The sequence below is a fragment of the Vanrija albida genome, assembly GCF_041260175.1.
Source record: "Vanrija albida strain AlHP1 chromosome Unknown contig_4, whole genome shotgun sequence".
NCBI classification, from domain to species: domain Eukaryota; kingdom Fungi; phylum Basidiomycota; class Tremellomycetes; order Trichosporonales; family Trichosporonaceae; genus Vanrija; species Vanrija albida.
The window spans coordinates 1,357,647-1,375,699 of NW_027191423.1; the positions used below are offsets into that span (position 1 = coordinate 1,357,647).

At 64.6% G+C, this 18,053-nt stretch overlaps 8 protein-coding genes across 8 annotated transcripts; 4 read left to right on the top strand and 4 right to left on the bottom strand.

The window, feature by feature from the left end:
* Window positions 1-317: 317 nt before the first annotated feature.
* NST1 (Stress response protein nst1) lies at window positions 318-4,279 on the top strand (the record flags this gene model as incomplete). The annotated part of the gene is made up of 3 exons (XM_069353731.1): window positions 318-1,982; window positions 2,020-2,486; window positions 2,524-4,279. The coding sequence occupies 3 exons, from the start codon at window positions 318-320 to the stop codon at window positions 4,277-4,279; spliced, it is 3,888 nt and encodes a 1,295-aa protein (XP_069208373.1).
* Window positions 4,280-4,445: 166 nt separating this feature from the next.
* ABP1 (actin binding protein) lies at window positions 4,446-6,821 on the bottom strand (the record flags this gene model as incomplete). The annotated part of the gene is made up of 7 exons (XM_069353732.1): window positions 4,446-5,536; window positions 5,574-6,096; window positions 6,143-6,307; window positions 6,343-6,413; window positions 6,452-6,524; window positions 6,575-6,611; window positions 6,655-6,821. The coding sequence occupies 7 exons, from the start codon at window positions 6,819-6,821 to the stop codon at window positions 4,446-4,448; spliced, it is 2,127 nt and encodes a 708-aa protein (XP_069208374.1).
* A 438-nt stretch (window positions 6,822-7,259) lies between these two features.
* Q8F55_005243 (uncharacterized protein) lies at window positions 7,260-7,785 on the bottom strand (the record flags this gene model as incomplete). Its single annotated transcript, XM_069353733.1, has 2 exons — window positions 7,260-7,390; window positions 7,497-7,785. 2 exons carry the CDS (start codon window positions 7,783-7,785, stop codon window positions 7,260-7,262), a joined length of 420 nt encoding a protein of 139 aa, XP_069208375.1.
* A 606-nt stretch (window positions 7,786-8,391) lies between these two features.
* Window positions 8,392-10,060, top strand: HER2 (Trimeric GatFAB AmidoTransferase(AdT) complex subunit; the record flags this gene model as incomplete). The annotated part of the gene is made up of 7 exons (XM_069353734.1): window positions 8,392-8,524; window positions 8,571-8,657; window positions 8,697-8,793; window positions 8,829-8,966; window positions 9,004-9,179; window positions 9,215-9,662; window positions 9,700-10,060. The coding sequence occupies 7 exons, from the start codon at window positions 8,392-8,394 to the stop codon at window positions 10,058-10,060; spliced, it is 1,440 nt and encodes a 479-aa protein (XP_069208376.1).
* A 151-nt stretch (window positions 10,061-10,211) lies between these two features.
* On the bottom strand, window positions 10,212-11,095 carry Q8F55_005245 (uncharacterized protein; the record flags this gene model as incomplete). The annotated part of the gene is made up of 3 exons (XM_069353735.1): window positions 10,212-10,301; window positions 10,338-10,957; window positions 10,996-11,095. The coding sequence occupies 3 exons, from the start codon at window positions 11,093-11,095 to the stop codon at window positions 10,212-10,214; spliced, it is 810 nt and encodes a 269-aa protein (XP_069208377.1).
* Window positions 11,096-11,352: 257 nt separating this feature from the next.
* On the top strand, window positions 11,353-13,159 carry Q8F55_005246 (uncharacterized protein; the record flags this gene model as incomplete). The annotated part of the gene is made up of 3 exons (XM_069353736.1): window positions 11,353-12,140; window positions 12,176-12,887; window positions 12,923-13,159. 3 exons carry the CDS (start codon window positions 11,353-11,355, stop codon window positions 13,157-13,159), a joined length of 1,737 nt encoding a protein of 578 aa, XP_069208378.1.
* Window positions 13,160-13,297: 138 nt separating this feature from the next.
* Q8F55_005247 (uncharacterized protein) lies at window positions 13,298-15,481 on the bottom strand (the record flags this gene model as incomplete). The annotated part of the gene is made up of 7 exons (XM_069353737.1): window positions 13,298-13,869; window positions 13,909-14,249; window positions 14,287-14,405; window positions 14,443-14,807; window positions 14,846-15,137; window positions 15,178-15,246; window positions 15,293-15,481. The coding sequence occupies 7 exons, from the start codon at window positions 15,479-15,481 to the stop codon at window positions 13,298-13,300; spliced, it is 1,947 nt and encodes a 648-aa protein (XP_069208379.1).
* A 198-nt stretch (window positions 15,482-15,679) lies between these two features.
* Window positions 15,680-18,041, top strand: MGS1_2 (DNA-dependent ATPase mgs1; the record flags this gene model as incomplete). Its single annotated transcript, XM_069353738.1, has 10 exons — window positions 15,680-15,692; window positions 15,733-16,087; window positions 16,160-16,309; window positions 16,346-16,474; window positions 16,529-16,573; window positions 16,610-16,720; window positions 16,757-17,235; window positions 17,361-17,412; window positions 17,458-17,512; window positions 17,550-18,041. 10 exons carry the CDS (start codon window positions 15,680-15,682, stop codon window positions 18,039-18,041), a joined length of 1,881 nt encoding a protein of 626 aa, XP_069208380.1.
* Between the last annotated feature and the right edge of the window lie 12 nt (window positions 18,042-18,053).

The window sequence follows — 18,053 nt, forward strand, 5'->3', positions numbered from 1 at the left end:
CCCCCTTCAACCCCCTTCCTTCGTTTGGCAGCAACTTGATCTGTGCTACCACCCCCGGAACACCGAGGGTGCACACGGTGAAGCTAGGTGTGTAGTCCCTTCGTCAATCAACTTGCCGGCCTCGCGGTTTGCCATCGCACCCATCGCGCTCTCCTCATCCTCGAACGCCGCCGCCGGAGACCCGCACACAAAGGGTGACATACACGCCAAGTCCGGCGGCTGCAGCTCGTGCGACTCGGCACACCTACCACTCCCACCTTATCTACTCATCGCATTGCCTTTGGGACCTTTGCTGACACGAGCAGTCTCCACCTCGCATGTCCTCCAAGCTACCCGCGTCCGCAACGACAACCGGTACCTCCAAGTCGGCGGCAAAGAAGCGAGCCAAGAAGGCGGCAAAGGCGGCGTTGGCTATCAGTAACCAGACGTCGGCTGCCGTCGCCGGCCAGGACTCGGCCGCGGCCTCCTCACTCGACGCAAAGTTTGTCTACACGCCAGGCGCGTACCCCGACCCAGCTCACGACGGCGGCAGTGCCTTTTACGAAGAAACCGACCTGCCGACTCCTGCGACCGTGGGCGTGCACGGAGGACCGACCCCAGACCAGTTCAGCTTTGCATCGTACGCCTTTGGCGATCGCAACATTGTCCCCCAAGCAAACGGAAGCCCGTTCGGTGGTCTATCACAGTCCATCAACATCACCCACGAGGATCTTTTAGAGACGGCCAACGAGCTCTGGAAGAGAATGGGCGAAACAGCTTATGGCGAGGACGACCCGTACTGGTCGTCGCTCCCGACCCATGTCCGCCAGTTCATCCGCGAGGCCATCCCGTTCAACGGCCTGAGCAACTCGTCAACGGACCCCCAGGCGACGCAGAAGGACCTCTACGCCATGGCACAGCGTATTGTTCACGCCGCGAGCCAAGGCATGGGGCTCCAGGGCATGGGTACCAACCTGCTCTCCCAGGTCAACGGCCGTGCCAACCTTCCCTCGAGCATTGCCGAGGATCTGGGCTTCCACCGCCATCCCGACGCTGTCGGCCGTCCCGAGGACGAGTTTGACGACGACGAGGACTTTGACGAGGAGCCTGAACCAGGCTATGCCATGCCAAACGGCGATGCGCCCAAGAAGAAGAACAAGAAAAAGAAGAAGAAAGGAGCCCAGGTCACAGAGCCTCCACCCACTTCGCTCCCGCCCCCAGCCGTCAAACAGCCACCTCGACAGCCGGTCCCTCCTCAACCTCCTGTTCACCAACCTGCACTTAACCCTCCACCCCCACCTATGACACCCGCGCCCTCTCAACCACCTCCGAGCTCTCGAGCGGCCGGCAAGCAGCCCATGACGCATGCCCCTGCTACCGCCAACCCTCCTGCGCGTTCGGTCCGTGCCGCTGGAAAGGCCCCTGTGTCTGCAACGGCGCACCACACCCACGCGCATCACAACCACGCCCACCCTCCGCCAGCCAAGGCTGTCAATAAGGGCAAGGCTGCGGCGACAACCCAGCCAGCCAAGATTTGGACGACTGCGTCGCCAGAGGAGCGAGACAACATCACTCAGTTCTGGCTGGGATTGTCTGAGGATGATCGGCGGGAGCTGCTTCGGGTGGAAAAGGACGCCGTCCTTCGACGAATGAAGGACCAGCAACGTCATTCTTGCGCCTGTGCCGTCTGTGGACGGAAGAAGGTCAACATTGAGGCCGAGCTCGACACGCTGTACGACCACTACTACAATGAGCTCGAGAGATATACGACACACCAGCGCGCCGCCATGACCAACGTCGACTGCCCGCCCCCGCCCGGAGCAGGGCCCTTCCCTGGCAGCGTGGAGCTCGACTCTAGTGGACAGCTACTCAAACTCGACAACCTTGCGCCGACCTCTAATCAACAGCCCAGTCTCGATGAGAGCGACGAGTATGATGATGAAGAGGAGTACGACGACGAGGAAGAACTCGACGACGATGACATTGCGTCTGAAGATGCCGAGGTGCGCATGGTTCTTTTGATTGATACTGACGCCTCAGGACTACCCCCCGCGCAAAGCCCCTTCCAAGACCCAGGCTCCCAAGGCAGATGGCGACGACTTCTTCGGCTTCGGCTCCAGTCTGGCTACCATCAAGGGAGTCATCACTGTGGCCGACGACATGCTCAAGAACGACGGCGCCAAGTTCCTCGAGATGATGGAGCAGCTTGCTGCCAAGCGCGCTTCCCGAGAGGACATCAACGTTCGCGAGCTTCAGGAGGAGACCGATGAGGATGATGACGAGGACGACAACATCTCCGAATCGCAGCGCGACGAAGACGGCAAGCGCATGTTCTCAATCTTCGCCGCCCGCATGTTCGAGCAGCGTGTCCTGCAGTCATACCGCGAGCGGGTGGCCAAGGAGCGCGAGGAGCAGCTGCTCCGTGAGCTCGAGATGGAGGAGGAGGGCAAGCGTGCCAAGGAGGAGAAGAAGGCAAAGGAGGCCCAGAGGAAGAAGGACAAGAAGAGGTGAGTTGTTCATCGATGACATTGCTGACTTTCCAAGGCTTCAGAAGCAGCGCCAGGACGAGGAGAAGGCCGCTCGCGAGGCCGCCCTTGCCGAAGAGCAGCGGCTCGCCAAGCTCAAGCACGAGGAGGAAGCCAAGGAGCGCCTCCGCAGGCAGGAGGAAGAGCGAGCCCGTCGTGAGGCCGTCAAGCGTGCTGCCCAGGAAGAGGCTGCGCGCAAGGAGGCTGAGCGCCGCAAGCGCCAGGACGAGGAACGCGCCCGCGAGGAAGAGGCCGCACGCAAGAAGCGCGAGCGTGAGGACAAGATCAAGAAGGAGCGCGAGGCCCGCGAGCGCGAGGCAAAGGAGAAGGAACGCCGCGACAAGGAGGAGAAGGAGCGGATCGCCAAGGAGAAGGCCGAGAAGGAGCGCACTGCCAAAGAAGCCCGTGAAAAGGCCGACAAGGAGCGCGCTGCCAAGCTCGAGGAAGAGCGCCAGGAGAAGCAGCGCCGCGACGAGGCTGCTCGTCGCGAGCGTGACGCTATTGAGCAGAAGAAGATTCTTTCTGCTCAGCAGGCTGCTCGGGAGAAGGCCGCCGCCGACAAAGCCGCGGCTGAAAAGGTCGCTGCTGATAAGGCCGCCGCCGCTTCCGTGCGCCCTCCGTCCGGTCCTGCTGCCTTGCGCGGCAAGTCTGCGACTACGGCTCCCCCTCCCGCCCGCAACGGCCCGACACCTGCGTCTACGACCCCCGCGCTCCACCCGTCGCCTCCTACACCCTCGAGCGCACGTCCTGCGCTCGTCCGCCCTCCGCCCAAGACACCGCAGCCCTACTTCCCCCAGCCTGTGCCCGCCATGGCGTACGGTTCCCGATCGGCTGGCGGCCCCTCTGGTGCGCCCTTTGGGCAGACCTATGGACGCCCTCCGTTCCCCTCGCAGTCGCCTGTCTTCACGGCGCCTACTCCGAACGGCCAGGGCCTGCTGCCGCCGGGCTCGCTCACGACCTCGCCCAACGCTGGATCTCGTGGGTTCGGTGCTCCTGGTGGGCCTGACGGCGCCTTCGACCTCGCCGGTCCCTCTCTGGGTGTCGGCTACCCCGGCGCCAAGAGCACCATGCCCAACAGAGTGTCATCTGCCGATGATCCGTTCCGCGCACCTGGCGGACCCGCTCCCATTGGACAGCGGGTTGCATCTCAGCCCCCATCTCTGTATGGCGAGGGTCACGAGGCCGATGCCTTCCTGGCTGGCCAGCTCGACCCTATCGCTCCGATCGGACGCCGGCCAACCTTTGACCAGAGCGTCGGTGGTCCTGCGCAGTCGAGCGGCTCGGCTGGCTCGTCAGCCCTGCGCTCGCCTTCGCCCGCCCAGCCCGACCAGGTGTTCGGCTCGGCGGCCCTCGGCGACGACGATGAGATTGTCCAGCCTGCCGCGCGGCGTGCACCTCCGCCCGGCATCCCCGCTGCTCCTGGTGCGTCGTGGGGTAAGCTCCCACCGCCCCCAGCGCCCGGTGCGGGTCGATGGAGCGCTGCTCCCCCAAGCATCTGGGGCATGGACGGCCCAGCTGCGTCCCCGTGGTCTCGCCCCGGCGCCGGGTTTGGCGCACCGCCTCCCCCTGGCCAGATCGGAACACCCGGCCTGCCCGACTTTGGCCTCGGTGCCGGCGCCGTACCTCCTCTCGGTGGCGAGGTGCTCCCACCACTGTCTGCGACGCCTGGACGCCGACAGCCGAGCTTTGGTGCGCCAGGCGGCAGCGCGCAGGGGTACAGCCAGTACCCGCCGGGGCTGTTTGGAGGGTCGGGAGGACCGCACCAGCATCAGTAGCCTCTCTATCTGTAGCTAATGGCGCCATCATCAAGTCGCGGTGTTACCGCTGCATCTTGTCTCCTGTGCCCATGCACTATGTGACGTAAACGCGGCTCGGCGAGCAGATTCGCACTCATTCATATTCAATGTCTACATGGTCTGATTTTGACTCGTCAGGTTACGTTTAGAGAGCAGCAAACTCCTCCTCGGTCACGACGTAGGCAGCGGGGAAAAGACCCTCGGCGCCGTTGACAACACCCTGCCACCAGTCGGCGTCGACACGCTCAATGTGGGTAATCTTGTCACCCTCGCGGAACGAGAGCTCGTTGTCCTCTGCCGCGTCGTAGTCGTACGCGGCGACCATGACCTCGCCCAGGTCCTCGGCAGCAGGCGCTGCCGCGGCGGGGGGAGGCGGGGGCGGGGGAGGAGGAGGAGGGGGAGGGGGTGGCGCGGCTTCTGGCTCCGGCTCGGGCTCTGGCTCCGGTTCCGGCTCGGGCTCGTGGACCGGCTCGTAGTGGTGCTCGGGGGCCCCTTGACCGCCACCCTCCTCCAGCTCGACGTAGTTGGAGGGGAAGAGGCCAGAGTGGCCCGCAGCATTGGTGCCGGACCACCATCCGTCGTCCACCTCCTCAATGTCGGTGAGGAGCTCGCCCTCAGCGAAGCCGACTTCGTTCTCCTCGGCCGCCTCGTAGTCGTACAGGGCGCGCGCGACCTTGCCGGCAGGTGCGGCAGCCGCAGGGGGGGGCGGGGGAGGGGGAGGAGGCGGGGGCGGCACAGGCTCGGCAGCAGCGACCACAGGCCTGGTGGCCGAGGGGATAGGGGGAGGAGGGGGAGCGGCCGGGGCCTCGTGGAGAGTGAGATCCTCCTTGAGACGAGTGAGCTCGCTGACGGGGTCGCTGGCGGGGGGAGGAGGAGGAGGAGGGGGCGGAGGAGGGGGAGGAGGAGGAGGAGGAGGGGCTGCCTCCGGCTCGGGCTCCTCCTCCGGCTCGGCGGCGGGGACAGGTGGCCGGAATGGCGCGGGGGGAGGGGGCGCCGGCGCGTCCCAGTTGTCGTCGTCCTCCTTTTCGTCGTCCGAGTCGGCTGGGCGGGGAGGAATCGCACGAGAGGCAGCCGGGGGAGGGGAGGGCGCGGCAGGAGGAGGCGGGGGAGGTGGGGGAGCGGAGACTGCAGCCGGGGGCGAGAATGCAGGAGCCGCAGGCGCCGGGGGAGGGACAGCAGGTCGGGTGGCCGCAGAGCCGAACGACGGGCGAGAGAAGGAGCCCCTGTTGGCAGTGACTGTGACGGGTTAGAATGGTCGCGCGAGCTAACCTACCAGCAGCGGAGGCGGCAGCGCTAGCAGCCTCCTCCTCCTCAGCCTGCTTCTTGGCCGCGGCCTGGCGCTCGGCCCATGTCAGCTTCTTGCCGCTGGGCTGGGGCACGGAGGAAGCAGCAGCAGCAGGGGCATTGAATGCCGCCATGCGGTCCTTGATGCTGACAGCAGGCGCAGCGGCGGCCTCATCGTCGTTGTCGCGGTTGCCGCCGGGGTTCCAGCGGTTGGCAAGCTTGCCCGGGGCGGAGAGCTTGACGGGCTCGTAGTTGGTGCCGACGGGCGCGATGCGGTCCTCGTACGCGGGCTTGGAAGCGTCCGAGACTGGCGCGGGCGTGGGGGTAGCGGCCGAGGCGACGGGGCGAGGGGGCGCAGGAGGGGGCGCGGCGGCGACAGGTGCAGGCGGCGCCGGAGCAGGTGCAGGCGCAGGCGGGGTGGGACGCGTCGCCGCTGGAGGCGGGGGCGGCGCCGACGCAGCGGGGGCTGGGCGCGAGAAGTTGGACACGGGCGGCGGGGCCGCAGGCGTGGGCTAGCAACGCGTTAGGACCGGTCGAGCTCCAGCACTCGTCACTCACCCTTCCTTGGGATCCACCGAGGCCTTGGCTGGGGCGGTAGGACGGCACGGCAGGCTTGGCCGCAGCGGGCGCGCGGTTGGCGACGGGGACCGTCGAGCCCGAAGAGTACTTGGATCCCGACGATTCCTGGATTCGCTTGGCAATGTGCTCGGGGGTCACGTCGAGCTGTTGGTCAGTGAGGTTCAGCGTTGGCGACTCACGTCCGAGCGAGCCTGGATGACGAGGTGGGCGCCCTTGAGGAACTTGGTCTGGACCTGGGAGAGGTTGGTGTCTGGGTTGTCAGCCTGGTGTCGACGCCATGGATCTCACGGAACAGGCCCTTGCGAGACTCGGGGACGCCTTCGCCGCACCACGCGATGAGGACGCTGCGGTCGAGCGAGCGCTGGGGCGGTCAGCTGTGGAACAGTGGGCCTGCCAATCGCATCCACGTACAGAGGGGTCCTTGACACGCGCGAACGCATACTGGATGCTGTGGGCCGTCAGCTCTGTCAGTCGTCTGGGGTTCTACGCACCGCCCGTCGAGGAACTCTTCCGACAGGTCGTCAAGCCCGTTGCCTGTCGCCTGGACCTTGAGCTCATTGCCGGCCTGGTTGAAGAGTGCCCAATCGTAGTCGGCCGTGCCGTCTACCAGGGCCTGGTAGGTGGGCTGTAGGTCGGGCGCCGTGAAGGATACCGACATTGTATGATGCGGCGATGTGTGAGGAGAGAAGATGAGAGTAGAGGTTGCACGTCGCTATGGCGCTCGTCACCCACCCACCCACCGGCGAGTGCACAGCAGTGACGACGCGCCGATGGACACATCGCCCCCACGTGGCAACTTCGTCATCAGAACGAGTCACAGTGGCGGCGAGGTGGCATCGAGCAAAGTTCTCTTCTGCATTGTACACTGCGAACATTGTGCATAAGCAGGGGCCTACAGAAGGCAGTACGGGTTATCGCAAGCTACGTTACACTTGGAGCGCGAGGGAGATGTGGAGCGGCGGTGGCGCAATAGCACGGATGGCCTCGGTTCAACAACGATCGAACGGTACGCGGATAGGCACAGCAGTGAGCGGGGTCCCTGGAGGTGTCAGCTCGGTACCTCAACCCGATGCACTCACTACTTCCAGATCACCTCCTACTCGGGATCCTTGGCATCGTCCTCTGCGTTCGCCTCCTTGTCCTCCTCGTCCTTGTGTTCCTTGCCGACCTTGCGGCCCGCATCGTTCGTTGGTGCCTGCGGACCCAAGACTGGAGACTCCATCTGCCCTACAGATGTCAGAAGGTTGCTGCTCGACTACTACTCACTCTTGTGCATGGATCCCTCGCTTTTCTCCAGCCGGGCACCCGATTCAGACATGATAGCGAGACAAACAGAATCGCGCAGCCATTGAAGGGTGGGCTGGGCCGCCTTGGCGGACGGCGGTTCGGCTGCCGAGGTCCTGGAGCGCCGCACTCAGCATATCCTCGACAAAACCGGTCCGCCCGCCCCGTGCAGCCGGGAACATGGCGTCGGGGCCTAACAGAGTCGTGAACGAGTTGATAACAACGAGGGAGTCGTAGGTCTCCTGGGCAGAGAAGCAGTTTGTGCTGCCGTTGACACCTCGCTGCCCATCCTGGATCAGGGCGACCATGCCATCATTACGAGCTAACGCGCCGACCATCTCGAGGAGCGAACCCAGGTCGACAGCGGTGCTTGAAGGCCTGAAGATGAGAAGAAGCTTGCAGTCAGGTGTGACTGGCCTCAGCATACGACAAGTACAAAGACCCACGTGTGGAGCTTGTTGCGCTAGCGGCCTTGACTTTACGGAGGTGTGTAGCCAGCTAGTGACCCGCCATCTTAGCTGTCGCTTCAAGGAAGTTGATGTCCTCGAGCAGGCGAATCATCTCCGGGAAGCCGTCGTCGCTGGCAGCTTTAGCGGTGGACATGGTTCTGAGTTAGGTCGGTGAAGCAGGTGAAGTGTAAGAATGATCCAATGACCTCAGTCGCCTGTTGTACGTCCACGTCGACAGCGAGGATCGTCGCTGCAGACTCGGGCGTAGCTTATGGTCCACCTCGAGTCGCTCGTCGCTCATCGTCCGTACGCGTCCGTCGCTCTGTCGCCGCCACTTTGCCAACTCTCGACAAAAACCACGTGACTCATTTCAAGCAACACCCTTATTAGCTTCAAGGTTTATCCGGCAGTCAAGTGACGATTACAAGTCGGCGGCGTCTATTTGCTGCCTGCACAAAGTCTGCAGTCCTTCATCTCTACTCTTGTCCAACGACCATGAGGCGCTCGGCACTGCGACTGGCTCAGGCAGCAAAACACGCACACGCTGCAGGAGGACAGGCGGCAGCATCAGGTCCCCCATCACCATACAGCTGGATCAACCCGGATCAGGCGACCGAGGGTGCAAGTGGTGGGTCCAGCAAGGCGAGCAAGGCAGGCAGAGCTGACCCTCGCAGGTCCACTCGGAGGACGCCTCATCGCCATCAAGGACAACATTTCGTACAGCAAGGGTCCGACGACATGCGGCTCAGACATTCTCCAAGGTAGGTGGCTGCTTCGTGCAGCGCCAGCTCACTCTGCAGACTTTGTCCCGCCGTACGACGCAACGTGCGTCGCGTCGCTCACCTCGGCCGGCGCGCACATCGTCGGCAAGACAAAAATGGACGAGTTCGGCATGGGGTGGGTGTACATTCGTCGACATGGCTGACCACAAGCTCGCAAACAACACACCTGCCGCCATCGTACACGCCGGTGCACAACCCGTCGGGTCCCCCTAGCGATACGCTGCCGCGTTCGGCAGGCGGCAGCTCGGGCGGTTCGGCGGCTGCGGTCGCCGAGGGAAGCTGCTGGGCGTGAGTGCGACGAGTAGTGGCCCCGGCTGACTGTCAGTGCTTTGGGAACCGACACGGGCGGCTCGGTCCGCCTTCCGGCGAGCTACTGCGGGGTTGTCGGGCTCAAGCCGTCGTATGGCCTCATCAGCCGGCACGGCGTGGTGGCCTACGCCGACTCACTCGACTGTGTGGGAGTGCTGGGAAAGTCTGTGGATGCGGTGGAGAAGGTGTTTGGTGGGTTCAAGGGCCTGGGCTAGTGCTGACTCTAGGTGTGGTTTCCCACCCAGACGAGAATGACATGACCTGCGTGTCGGCCGAGAAGCGCCAGACGGCGTCGTCAATCCTCGACGCGTACTCGCCCTCCTCGTCGTCGCTTGCGGGCCTGCGCATCGGCCTGCCCATCCAGACCCACCTCGAGGCGCCCAACGTCCAGCTGCCGACGTCGCTGTTGGAGCACTTCAAGTCGCTGGGCGCGACGCTGCACCCGGTCGACATGCCGAGCTTGACGATGGCGCTGCCAGCGTACTATGTGCTCGCCAGCGCCGAGGCTGCGAGCAATCTCGGCCGCTTCGGTGGCGGATGGTACGGCTCAGAGTGGGAGCGCGAGCGGGTTGAGGGCGAGTCTGGTGCCGCGAGGAGGCGGCGGATCAGATCACAGGGTTTCGGGCCCGAGGTCCGGAAGCGCATCCTCGCGGGTACTTATGCTCTGACAGCTGAGTGAGTGGCACTGGCTTGGAAGCATGCTGACCTGCAGCGCGTTCAACAACTCGTACCTCAAGGCGCTGCACCTCCGCCGCCTTGTGAGGAAAGAGTTTGGGGCCGTCTTCCGCATCCCCCATCCCCTGGCACCGGGCGAGGCGCCGGGACACGGCGTCGACCTCCTCCTCCACCCTACGGCCGTGCGTACGGCCCCGAGACTGGGCGAGGACAACGGCGAGGCAGAGTACCTGCAGGACGTGTTGACTGTGCCGGCGTCGCTGGCTGGCCTGCCCGCCATGTCGGTGCCGGCGGGCCGCGGGGCCGACGGCTGGCCGATTGGCGTGAGCCTCGTCGGGCAGTGGGGCATGGAGGACATTGTCTTCCGCGCCGGGCGTGCGGTCGAGGAGTGGAAGTAGGGCGTGGGGAGTGTTGTGCTAGCATTTGGTCTCGTTGTCTCTTTCCTTGGCTTTTGATAATCGGCGCATGGGCCGCATGACATGTTACAGTGTGATCCTACAGTGTGAAGTCTACGGGGTGAGATGTCTACGTCGTGGGCGGGGTGCGGTTCTATCTCTTGAAGAAGGCCTCGAGCTCCTCCTTTGCGAACGCGAGGACCTCTGCGGCAGCGGCGCGGGAGAAGTCGCGCGCGGCGTCGAACTGGCGGGTGAGCTCTACTCTCTCGCGGCCACCCACCTCGTCCTTGCTGAACTCGCCCTCAGCCTCGGCCCACACGAGCTCAGCCTCGGCCTCCTCGCCGTCGAGCTGCATGCCGCCAGCCGCCGACGAGATACCCGTGCCGAACGCCCACGCGAACCCAAAGCGCGCAGTCGCGGCGGCCTCCTCGTCCGCCGAGGGGTCGAGCAGCAGCTCGCCGTCGACAGCGGCCAGCGCGACAGCAAAAGGCACGGCCCGCATCCCAACCGAGCCGGCGTGCAGCGCGGCCAGCGTGGCCGCGTTGACGGCCGCCGCGCGCGCCGCGAACGTGCTCGCTCCGAGCGGCGCCGCAGCCCCGGCCTCGGTAAACTCCGCAGGCGGCCAGCTCACCTGCCGCCCGTCGGACAGCGAGGCGGGGTGCGGCGCGTACCCCGGCGCCAAGGACTGCACGACGAGCTGGAGCAGGGCGCGGGGGAACGCCTGCAGCGCGAGCAGCGGCGCGAACACGCCCTCGAGCGTGCTGACCAGCGCGCGGGACGACGTCCCGGCGATCCCCTCGAGCGGGCGGTGCACCACCTCCAACGTGGCGGCGTCGACGCGCTCCTCGCGGATGCGCACCTCGATCGGGCCGGTGAATGAGGCGAGGGCGGCGACGGGGCCTGCGGGTTAGCTGAGGAGGCCGTGGGGAGGAGCTAACCGAAGGCGAAGCGGCCCGAGCCGTCGGCGCGGTCGAGCTCGCCGACGGAAGCGCGGAGCGGGCGCAGGTCGTGTGGTGTGCGTCCGTCTGCGCGGGGCATCGTGGGTGTGGGTGTGGTGTGAGATGCAGCGAGCACAACTGCAGCGAGGTGGACCTTGGCCACCGCCGAAATCTCAAGTGCAGCTCGTCACCCCACGTGGAATATACACGCACTTTCGTATCACCCCGGCGCATCTCCCGAGCGCTCCAGCCGACCCCGCACTCGAAGTGGCACTCGGCACTCCACCATCCGACGACACTTTATGCACCACCTCTTCAGCAGCAGCGCTCTCCCCAACGCCCACTCACCCACTCACCATGCCGCTGGCCCGCGGGCAGATCCACGACCAGGCGGTCGCGCTGACCCCTCTGCAGCTAACCGTCGTGTTCCTCACCCTCGGGCTCGTGCTCTTCATCGCGACGCTCGACACGACGTGTGTATCCACCGCGCTGCCGGCCATCGCGGCCGACCTGGGCGCCGGCTCGTCCATAACCTGGGTGGGCACGTCCTCCCTCGTAGCGAGCACGACGACGCAGGTTGTCGCCTCGCGGCTCAGCGACATCTTCGGGCGCAAGGCGCTCCTCCAGGCCTCGCTGGCAATCTTCGCGCTCGGCAACGTACTCTGCGGGCTCGCGCGCTCCCCCGCCATGCTGTACGCCGCGCGCGGCGTGGGCGGCGTGGGCGGCGGCGCGATCACGTCGCTCGCGCTCATCGTCGTCAGCGACGTCGTCAGCCTCCGCGACCGCGGCAAGTACATGTCCTTCATGGGTATTCCCGTCGCGCTTGGCCTCGGGCTGGGCCCAGAGGTCGGCGGCGCGCTCGCCGACCACGCGAGCTGGCGCTGGGCCTTCTGGATCACCGTGCCCTTCTCCCTCGGCGCCATGCCCGTCATCTGGTGGTTCCTCCCCCTCAAGCCCGTGCCCGGCGCGCTGGGGGACAAGCTGCGCGCCGTCGACTGGGCGGGCTGCGTCCTCAGCCTCGCCGGCATCGTGCTCCTCCTCGTGCCCATCTCGGCCGGGGGCGTGACCTGGTCCTGGGGCTCGGCGCAGAGCATCGCCATGCTCGTGCTCGGCGCCGCGCTGTGCCTCGCGTTCGTCGTCGTAGAGTAAGTAGCTACCCCGAGCGCCAGCCAACACACAGGCATCACCACCCGCTCCCCATCCTCCCGCTGCACCTCTTCCGCAACCGCACCGTCGCGCTCGTGCTCGGCACAATGTTCCTCGTCGGCATCGTCTGGTTCGGCCAGTTCTACATCGCGCCACTATACCTCCAGAACGTGCTCGCCTACTCGGCCGTGCAGGCCGGCGCCCTGCTCCTCCCCCTGCTCATCGGCCAGGCGGTGGTCATGACGGGCGTAGGCTACGCCATGAAGCGGTGGGGGCACACCCGCTCCATCATCCTCGGCGGCTACGCGATCTGGACGGCGGGGCAGGGCATGCAGCTCGCCTGGGGGGTCCGGCGCGACCTCGGCGCGATTCTCGGCGCAATGCTCGTCCAGGGCGTCGGCTTCGGCCTCACCTCGCAGACGACGCTCGTGCTCGCGCAGGCGAGCTGCGCCCCGCAGGACCGCGCAGTCGTGACTGGCGCGCGCAACCTCTTCCGCACCGCCGGCGGGGCGGCAGGCCTCGCAGCATCGAGCGCGCTCATCAACGCCGTCTTCGTGCAGCACCTGCCCGCCACCCTGCCGCCCGCTGTCGCGGCACAGCTCAAGACCGACGGGTTCACGCTCGACGCCGTGCCCGACCCCCTCAAGGCCGACGTCACGCACGCATACTTCACCGCCATTCGCGCAGTCTTCATCCTGTACACGCCCGTCATTGGCCTGTGCCTCCTGCTGTGCTTCTTCGCGAGCGTGGGTTGGAGGTGGGCGTGCAACGCTGACGCCAGGACGCCGAGCTCGAGACTCGCCCGCCGCCCGCTTCCGAGGGCATCGAGATGGGCGACCGGGCCGGCGAGGCCGCGGACGACGCACCCACACCACCGCTGGTCGAGCCCGCGTCGAGCACCCAACGTGTGCGCCTCGACGGCGCCGCCGCGAGTGACGACGCGCCGAGCACGTCCATGACCCGCAAGCCGAGCCGGCGGCGCCTCTCCTCACGGCCGAAGGATGCGGCCAAGGACTAGACGATAGACTATAGAGATATGCAGCCAGTGATACGCACCCCTCGCCGCCCTCACATGCTCATGCTGTCATATGCTACTGCGACCAACGCCGCGATACAAGTCTATGTGCAAAGAGTGTTGCCCGCGGCACCCACGCGCTTACGCCTTGACGCAGAAGAAGGCCATTCCCTCACGCGCCTCTGCGACAGCGCGCTCAAACTCGCGGTCGTCGTCCGCCATCCACCTGCTCTCAGGCGGAATGTCCTCGGTGCTGCCGAGCGCGCGGTATGCCCGCTCGAACCGCAGGCGCCGCTGGTTCAGGCTCACCATCTGTCGCGGGTCCGCGTTGCCCGTGAGCACGATGAGCGCAGAGTTGGCCGGCAGCGCCGCGTGCAGGCGCGCCAGCCGCCCGTCAAAGTTGTCGAGCGCCTCGTCGAGCTCGATGCTGTCCGTCATATCGGTGAGGTCGACCTCTTGGTCGCCGCTGCTGTTCCACCGCTGCACGGTTGACAGCTCGTTGAGACGCGCAAAGACGTAGCTGTGGCTGTCGATGTGCTGGACCACTGCGTCAACAACCTCGTCGTCGGTCGTGCACCCCACAGCTGTGGTCGCAGCCGAGCCGTACCACTGTCGTGGGTTGCCGTGGTCGGCGATGAGCGTGGGGCGGTTCGACCGCGCGAGGCGCTCAAACACTGATTCACTGTCCTCGTTGGGGTCGCCAAAGTCGGGACCTGGGGTGTCAGTTGCGACCTCAACCAATGCCAACTCACCATGAGTCAGCTTCATCTTGAGCAAACCCGCGCACGCCCGCGCGTCCTCCTCCGAGTCGTGGCCGCCCTCGCCCTGCTGGATCTGCTTGCCAAGATACTTTTGGGTGAGGTACTTCAAGCTGGGCTTGAATGGGGGGCCACGGTGGTGGCGGTAGATGACACTCGTGTCGATGACGAGCGGGTGGCGGATCTTGAGCGAGTCCAGGTCGCAGTCGAGCGAGTGGCCGAGCAGGATAGTGTGTGGGGTGATGACTGGCTGCGGGCCGGTGACGAGTGCTTCCTGGACCGACTCCAGCGTGTATTTAGCAGTCGCAAGGCCCTCGGCAGTCATGCCAGAGAATCTGGGGTCAGCTTGAAGGCGCACAGGCGTCAGCTTACCGAGTGAGGTAGTCGGTGACCGGCTTGGGCGGCGTGACTAACTCGTCAAACACGCTCTTCTGTGTCTCACAGTCCACCACCGACACGCGGGCGAGCTCTTGGCCATCCTCTGTCAACACCTGGTTGTCAGCTTATGTGGCTCCTCGGGTATCTCACCATTTCGCAGTCGATGGCCAAGACAGGATACTTGCCGCCAGGTGGCGGACCCTTCGCCTCGGGCGTCTCCACCCAGCCCTCCTCGCTGCGGATGTTCCCTCGTCTGCGCCGTCCATTCTCGTCGACCTCTACAGGACGGGGGCCAGCAGGCATCACCACACCGTTCGAGTCCGGGTCGTCGAATCCAGGCTCCTTGCCCTTGCGGCTCGCGACGACCTTAGCCACGTCCTTGGGCACGGTGCCCGGAATGAACAGCTCTGACCCGCCTTTGACGTAGCCAGGGAGTCTGTAGCCGTTCGACGACATTTGGTTCGGAGTCAACAGGAAGAGAACGGGCGAGTAGTCTTCACCATTCTTGTGGCTATCTGGGAAAGTCAGCTATGCCCACTCACGGCAAGCTCACCTTGCATCGTCTTCGTCTCCTTCTCCCGCCTCTTCTTCTCCTTCTCCGTCAATGGGCCGCGCAGGAGGCCGCTGATGACTGAGTGCATCTTGCGGCTGTCTCCCGGTGCGCGTGTGGGGCACCCGTACGAGAACAGCTTCTTGATGCTCTGGACGCGACCTGGGGCATCACCTTTGGGCGGTGTTGTCACAAACGGTAGCGAAGCAGCGGGAGGGAGCTGAGATAGGCCGAGATGCTGGGGCAGCAGTCCAGCAGCCAGGACTACGACCGTGTGCTTGACACTGCTGGGGTTCTGAGTCTCGTTAGCCACCCGCCACCGCACGCGCACTCACGTCCACGACAATCCAGTCGGGTCTCCGTCCGTCGTTGGCATTCAGAAACACTGAAAGGTCGCGAATGTGCTGGATTGTCAGCTGAATATCCTACGAAGGCCTCCATCCCACTCACTGCGATCCCTATCTTCTTGCCTGTACGGAAGTAGGCCATGTCATAGTGGAACTCGGGGCGGTGCTTGTCGAGCTTCTTCTGCTTCCTTCTCTGCACCGTCGTGAAGCCGTCGTCGCTCGCCGCCACGGGATCGGCCTTGACTCCATTCCCTCCCGCATACTTGCGCTTTAGGTCTGACGAGGAGGCCATGTTGTCGTCGTGTCAAGAAATGAAGGAATGTGCAGCTCTACAAAATGTTGATCTCGACAATGTGCACTGCAAGAATCCGTCGTCACAATGACCACGTGACTTCTTTCAACTCGTCATTTAGCCCAGGCGCGACGCGTTTAGAAACGACGAGAAAGCAACAACCTCCACTTTTGCGTTCCACTCACATCGCAAAGCACAATGTCAGCAAAAGGTAGCTGCATTGCACTTACAGTGAAAGCTAACAGCCCCAGTCGAGTGCCCGATCTGCAATCGCAGCGTGCCAGAGGCCAACATCAACCTCCATCTCGACCTGCAGTGCCCTGGTGCACCGGGCGGCTCTTCGCCGCCGGCTTCCGCCGCCGCGGGCTCGAGCGTACAGAAGCGGCTGTCGACGTCGCAGGATGACAGCGAGGTCGAGGCGCTCGATCAGACACCTGTTCCGCGAAAGCCAGCACGGTCACGCCCTCTGGCGGCCGCCGGGCCGTCGGCTGGACCTTCCTCAGCACCGGATCGCGAGCCAAGCGTCAAGCGCGAGGCGAACGAGTATCTCAGCAACTCGGGCGCGGAGAAGCGGCGGAGGGCGAATGCTCTGGTGGCTAATCAGCCGTGAGTCGTGTTTGTCATGGCTGCAGGGGCGGCGACAAGGCAGCGAGGAGGCATGCAACTCACACACGCCAGACTCGCGGAACGCTCACGGCCTTCCTCGCTCGCGACGTACATTGGCCAGGAAGACATTGTGGGTCCGGGGAGCCTTCTCCGGTCGCGGATAGAGAAGGGAGAGGGCGTAGGAAGCTGCATTCTATGGGGGCCGCCCGGGAGCGGCAAGACGTGAGCAATTCACCCGTGGTCAAGCTCACACTGTAGTACCCTCGCACGACTGATTGCCAAGACGGCAAACGCAGACTTCAAGGAGCTGTCTGCGACAAGTGCCGGGACAGCAGACGTTCGCCAGGTGTTTGAGCAGGCGAAGAACGGGCTGCTGTTGACTGGACGGTATGTGGCGTCGGCCCGTGTGCCGATTCTTGGCAAAGCTGACTGGACCAACAGCAAAACCATCATGATGGTTGATGAGATCCACAGGTTCAACCGGCCGTAAGTCGTGGTGCAATAGACAGTGCTAATTGTCAGACAGCAAGACCTGTTCCTCCCTTATGTGGAGAACGGCTGGGTGCAGCTCATCGGCGCAACGACCGAGAACCCGAGTTTCAAGGTGAACGGGGCCCTGCTCTCGCGATGCCAGTGAGTATGCCCGAGGTACACAGAACTAATGTACAGAGTCTTCGTCCTGTCGGCGCACTCGCCAGAACACCTGGAATCGATTCTGAGAAACGCACTCAAGTCACTCCCGGGGCCAGTTCCCCGGCTTCCGCCGCAGCTCCTACCGTTTCTTGCAGACGTTGCCGACGGCGACGCACGGCAAGCGCTCAATGGACTGGAGCTGGCCCTCAAGGTGTGCGAGACGCCCGAGTTCAGACAGACGACGCTGGACGCGGTCGTCAAGTCTGAGCCTTCAAATGGGGCTATGAAGAGCGAGCCGTCATCAAGCGCGGATCCCGACGACGATGACGACGCGGCTCTACGCGATCGATTAGACGAGCAGCTCAAACGCGATGAGCAGCTTATGGAGGCCGTGCGCCGCGGGCTGAGGAAAGGCTACGACAGGACGGGCGAGGAGAGGTACGACATGATCTCGGCTCTGCACAAGTGCCTCCGGGCGAGCGACGGGTCGGCCAGCATGTACTGGCTCGCGAGGAGTGAGTGTGGCCTCTGTTCTTGCTGACACGCAGTGATCACAGGTGGTGAGGACCCGCTGTACATTTGTCGCCGGCTGGTCGTGATGGGTGAGTTGGTGGTTGTGTCCTTCGCTGACCTGATTTAGCGAGCGAGGACATTGGGTTGGCAGATCCGCATGCGCTGCCTCTTGCCATGGCGTAAGCATCCTCAGTCCAGATTGAGCACCACTAACTCGGGCTCAGAACCTATCAGGCCTGCCAGGTTATCGGTCTGCCGGAGTGCCGGATCAACTTGGCGGTGGGTTACGCGTCGTTGAAAGTTCTGACCCATGCAGCACTGTGTCGCATACCTGGCAGAGGCGCCGAAGAGCACGCGCTCATACGAAGCGTACAAGCGTGCGGAGAGCCTTGCCACGGCACCACCGCTGCCGCCCGTACCTCTCCAGGTCCGCAATGCGCCGACGCGACTGATGAAGAAGCTTGGGTACGGCAAGCACTACTCGTACAACCCCGACTTTGCACACCCCGTGTGGAACGAGACGCTCCCGCCACCGCTCGCCGAGCGCTCGTCAATGGACCCCAAGGCGCCGATGAGGCACATCCTCCGCACGCCAGAGCACGAGGCGAGCGACAAGACGTGGGACGAGGAGCGGCTGAAGGAATGGGAGCATCACGCCAACGGCGGCAAGCCGTGGAAGGGACGCGCTGTGCGACGGGAGAAGATGATGGCGGGCGAGTGGGTGCCGCGCGCTGCGCACCAGAACGCGGAGGAGCAGTACTCTAGGGGCACGGAGCAGCAGCCTGCACGTGAGCAAGGTCGCGGATAGCTGTAGCCACAC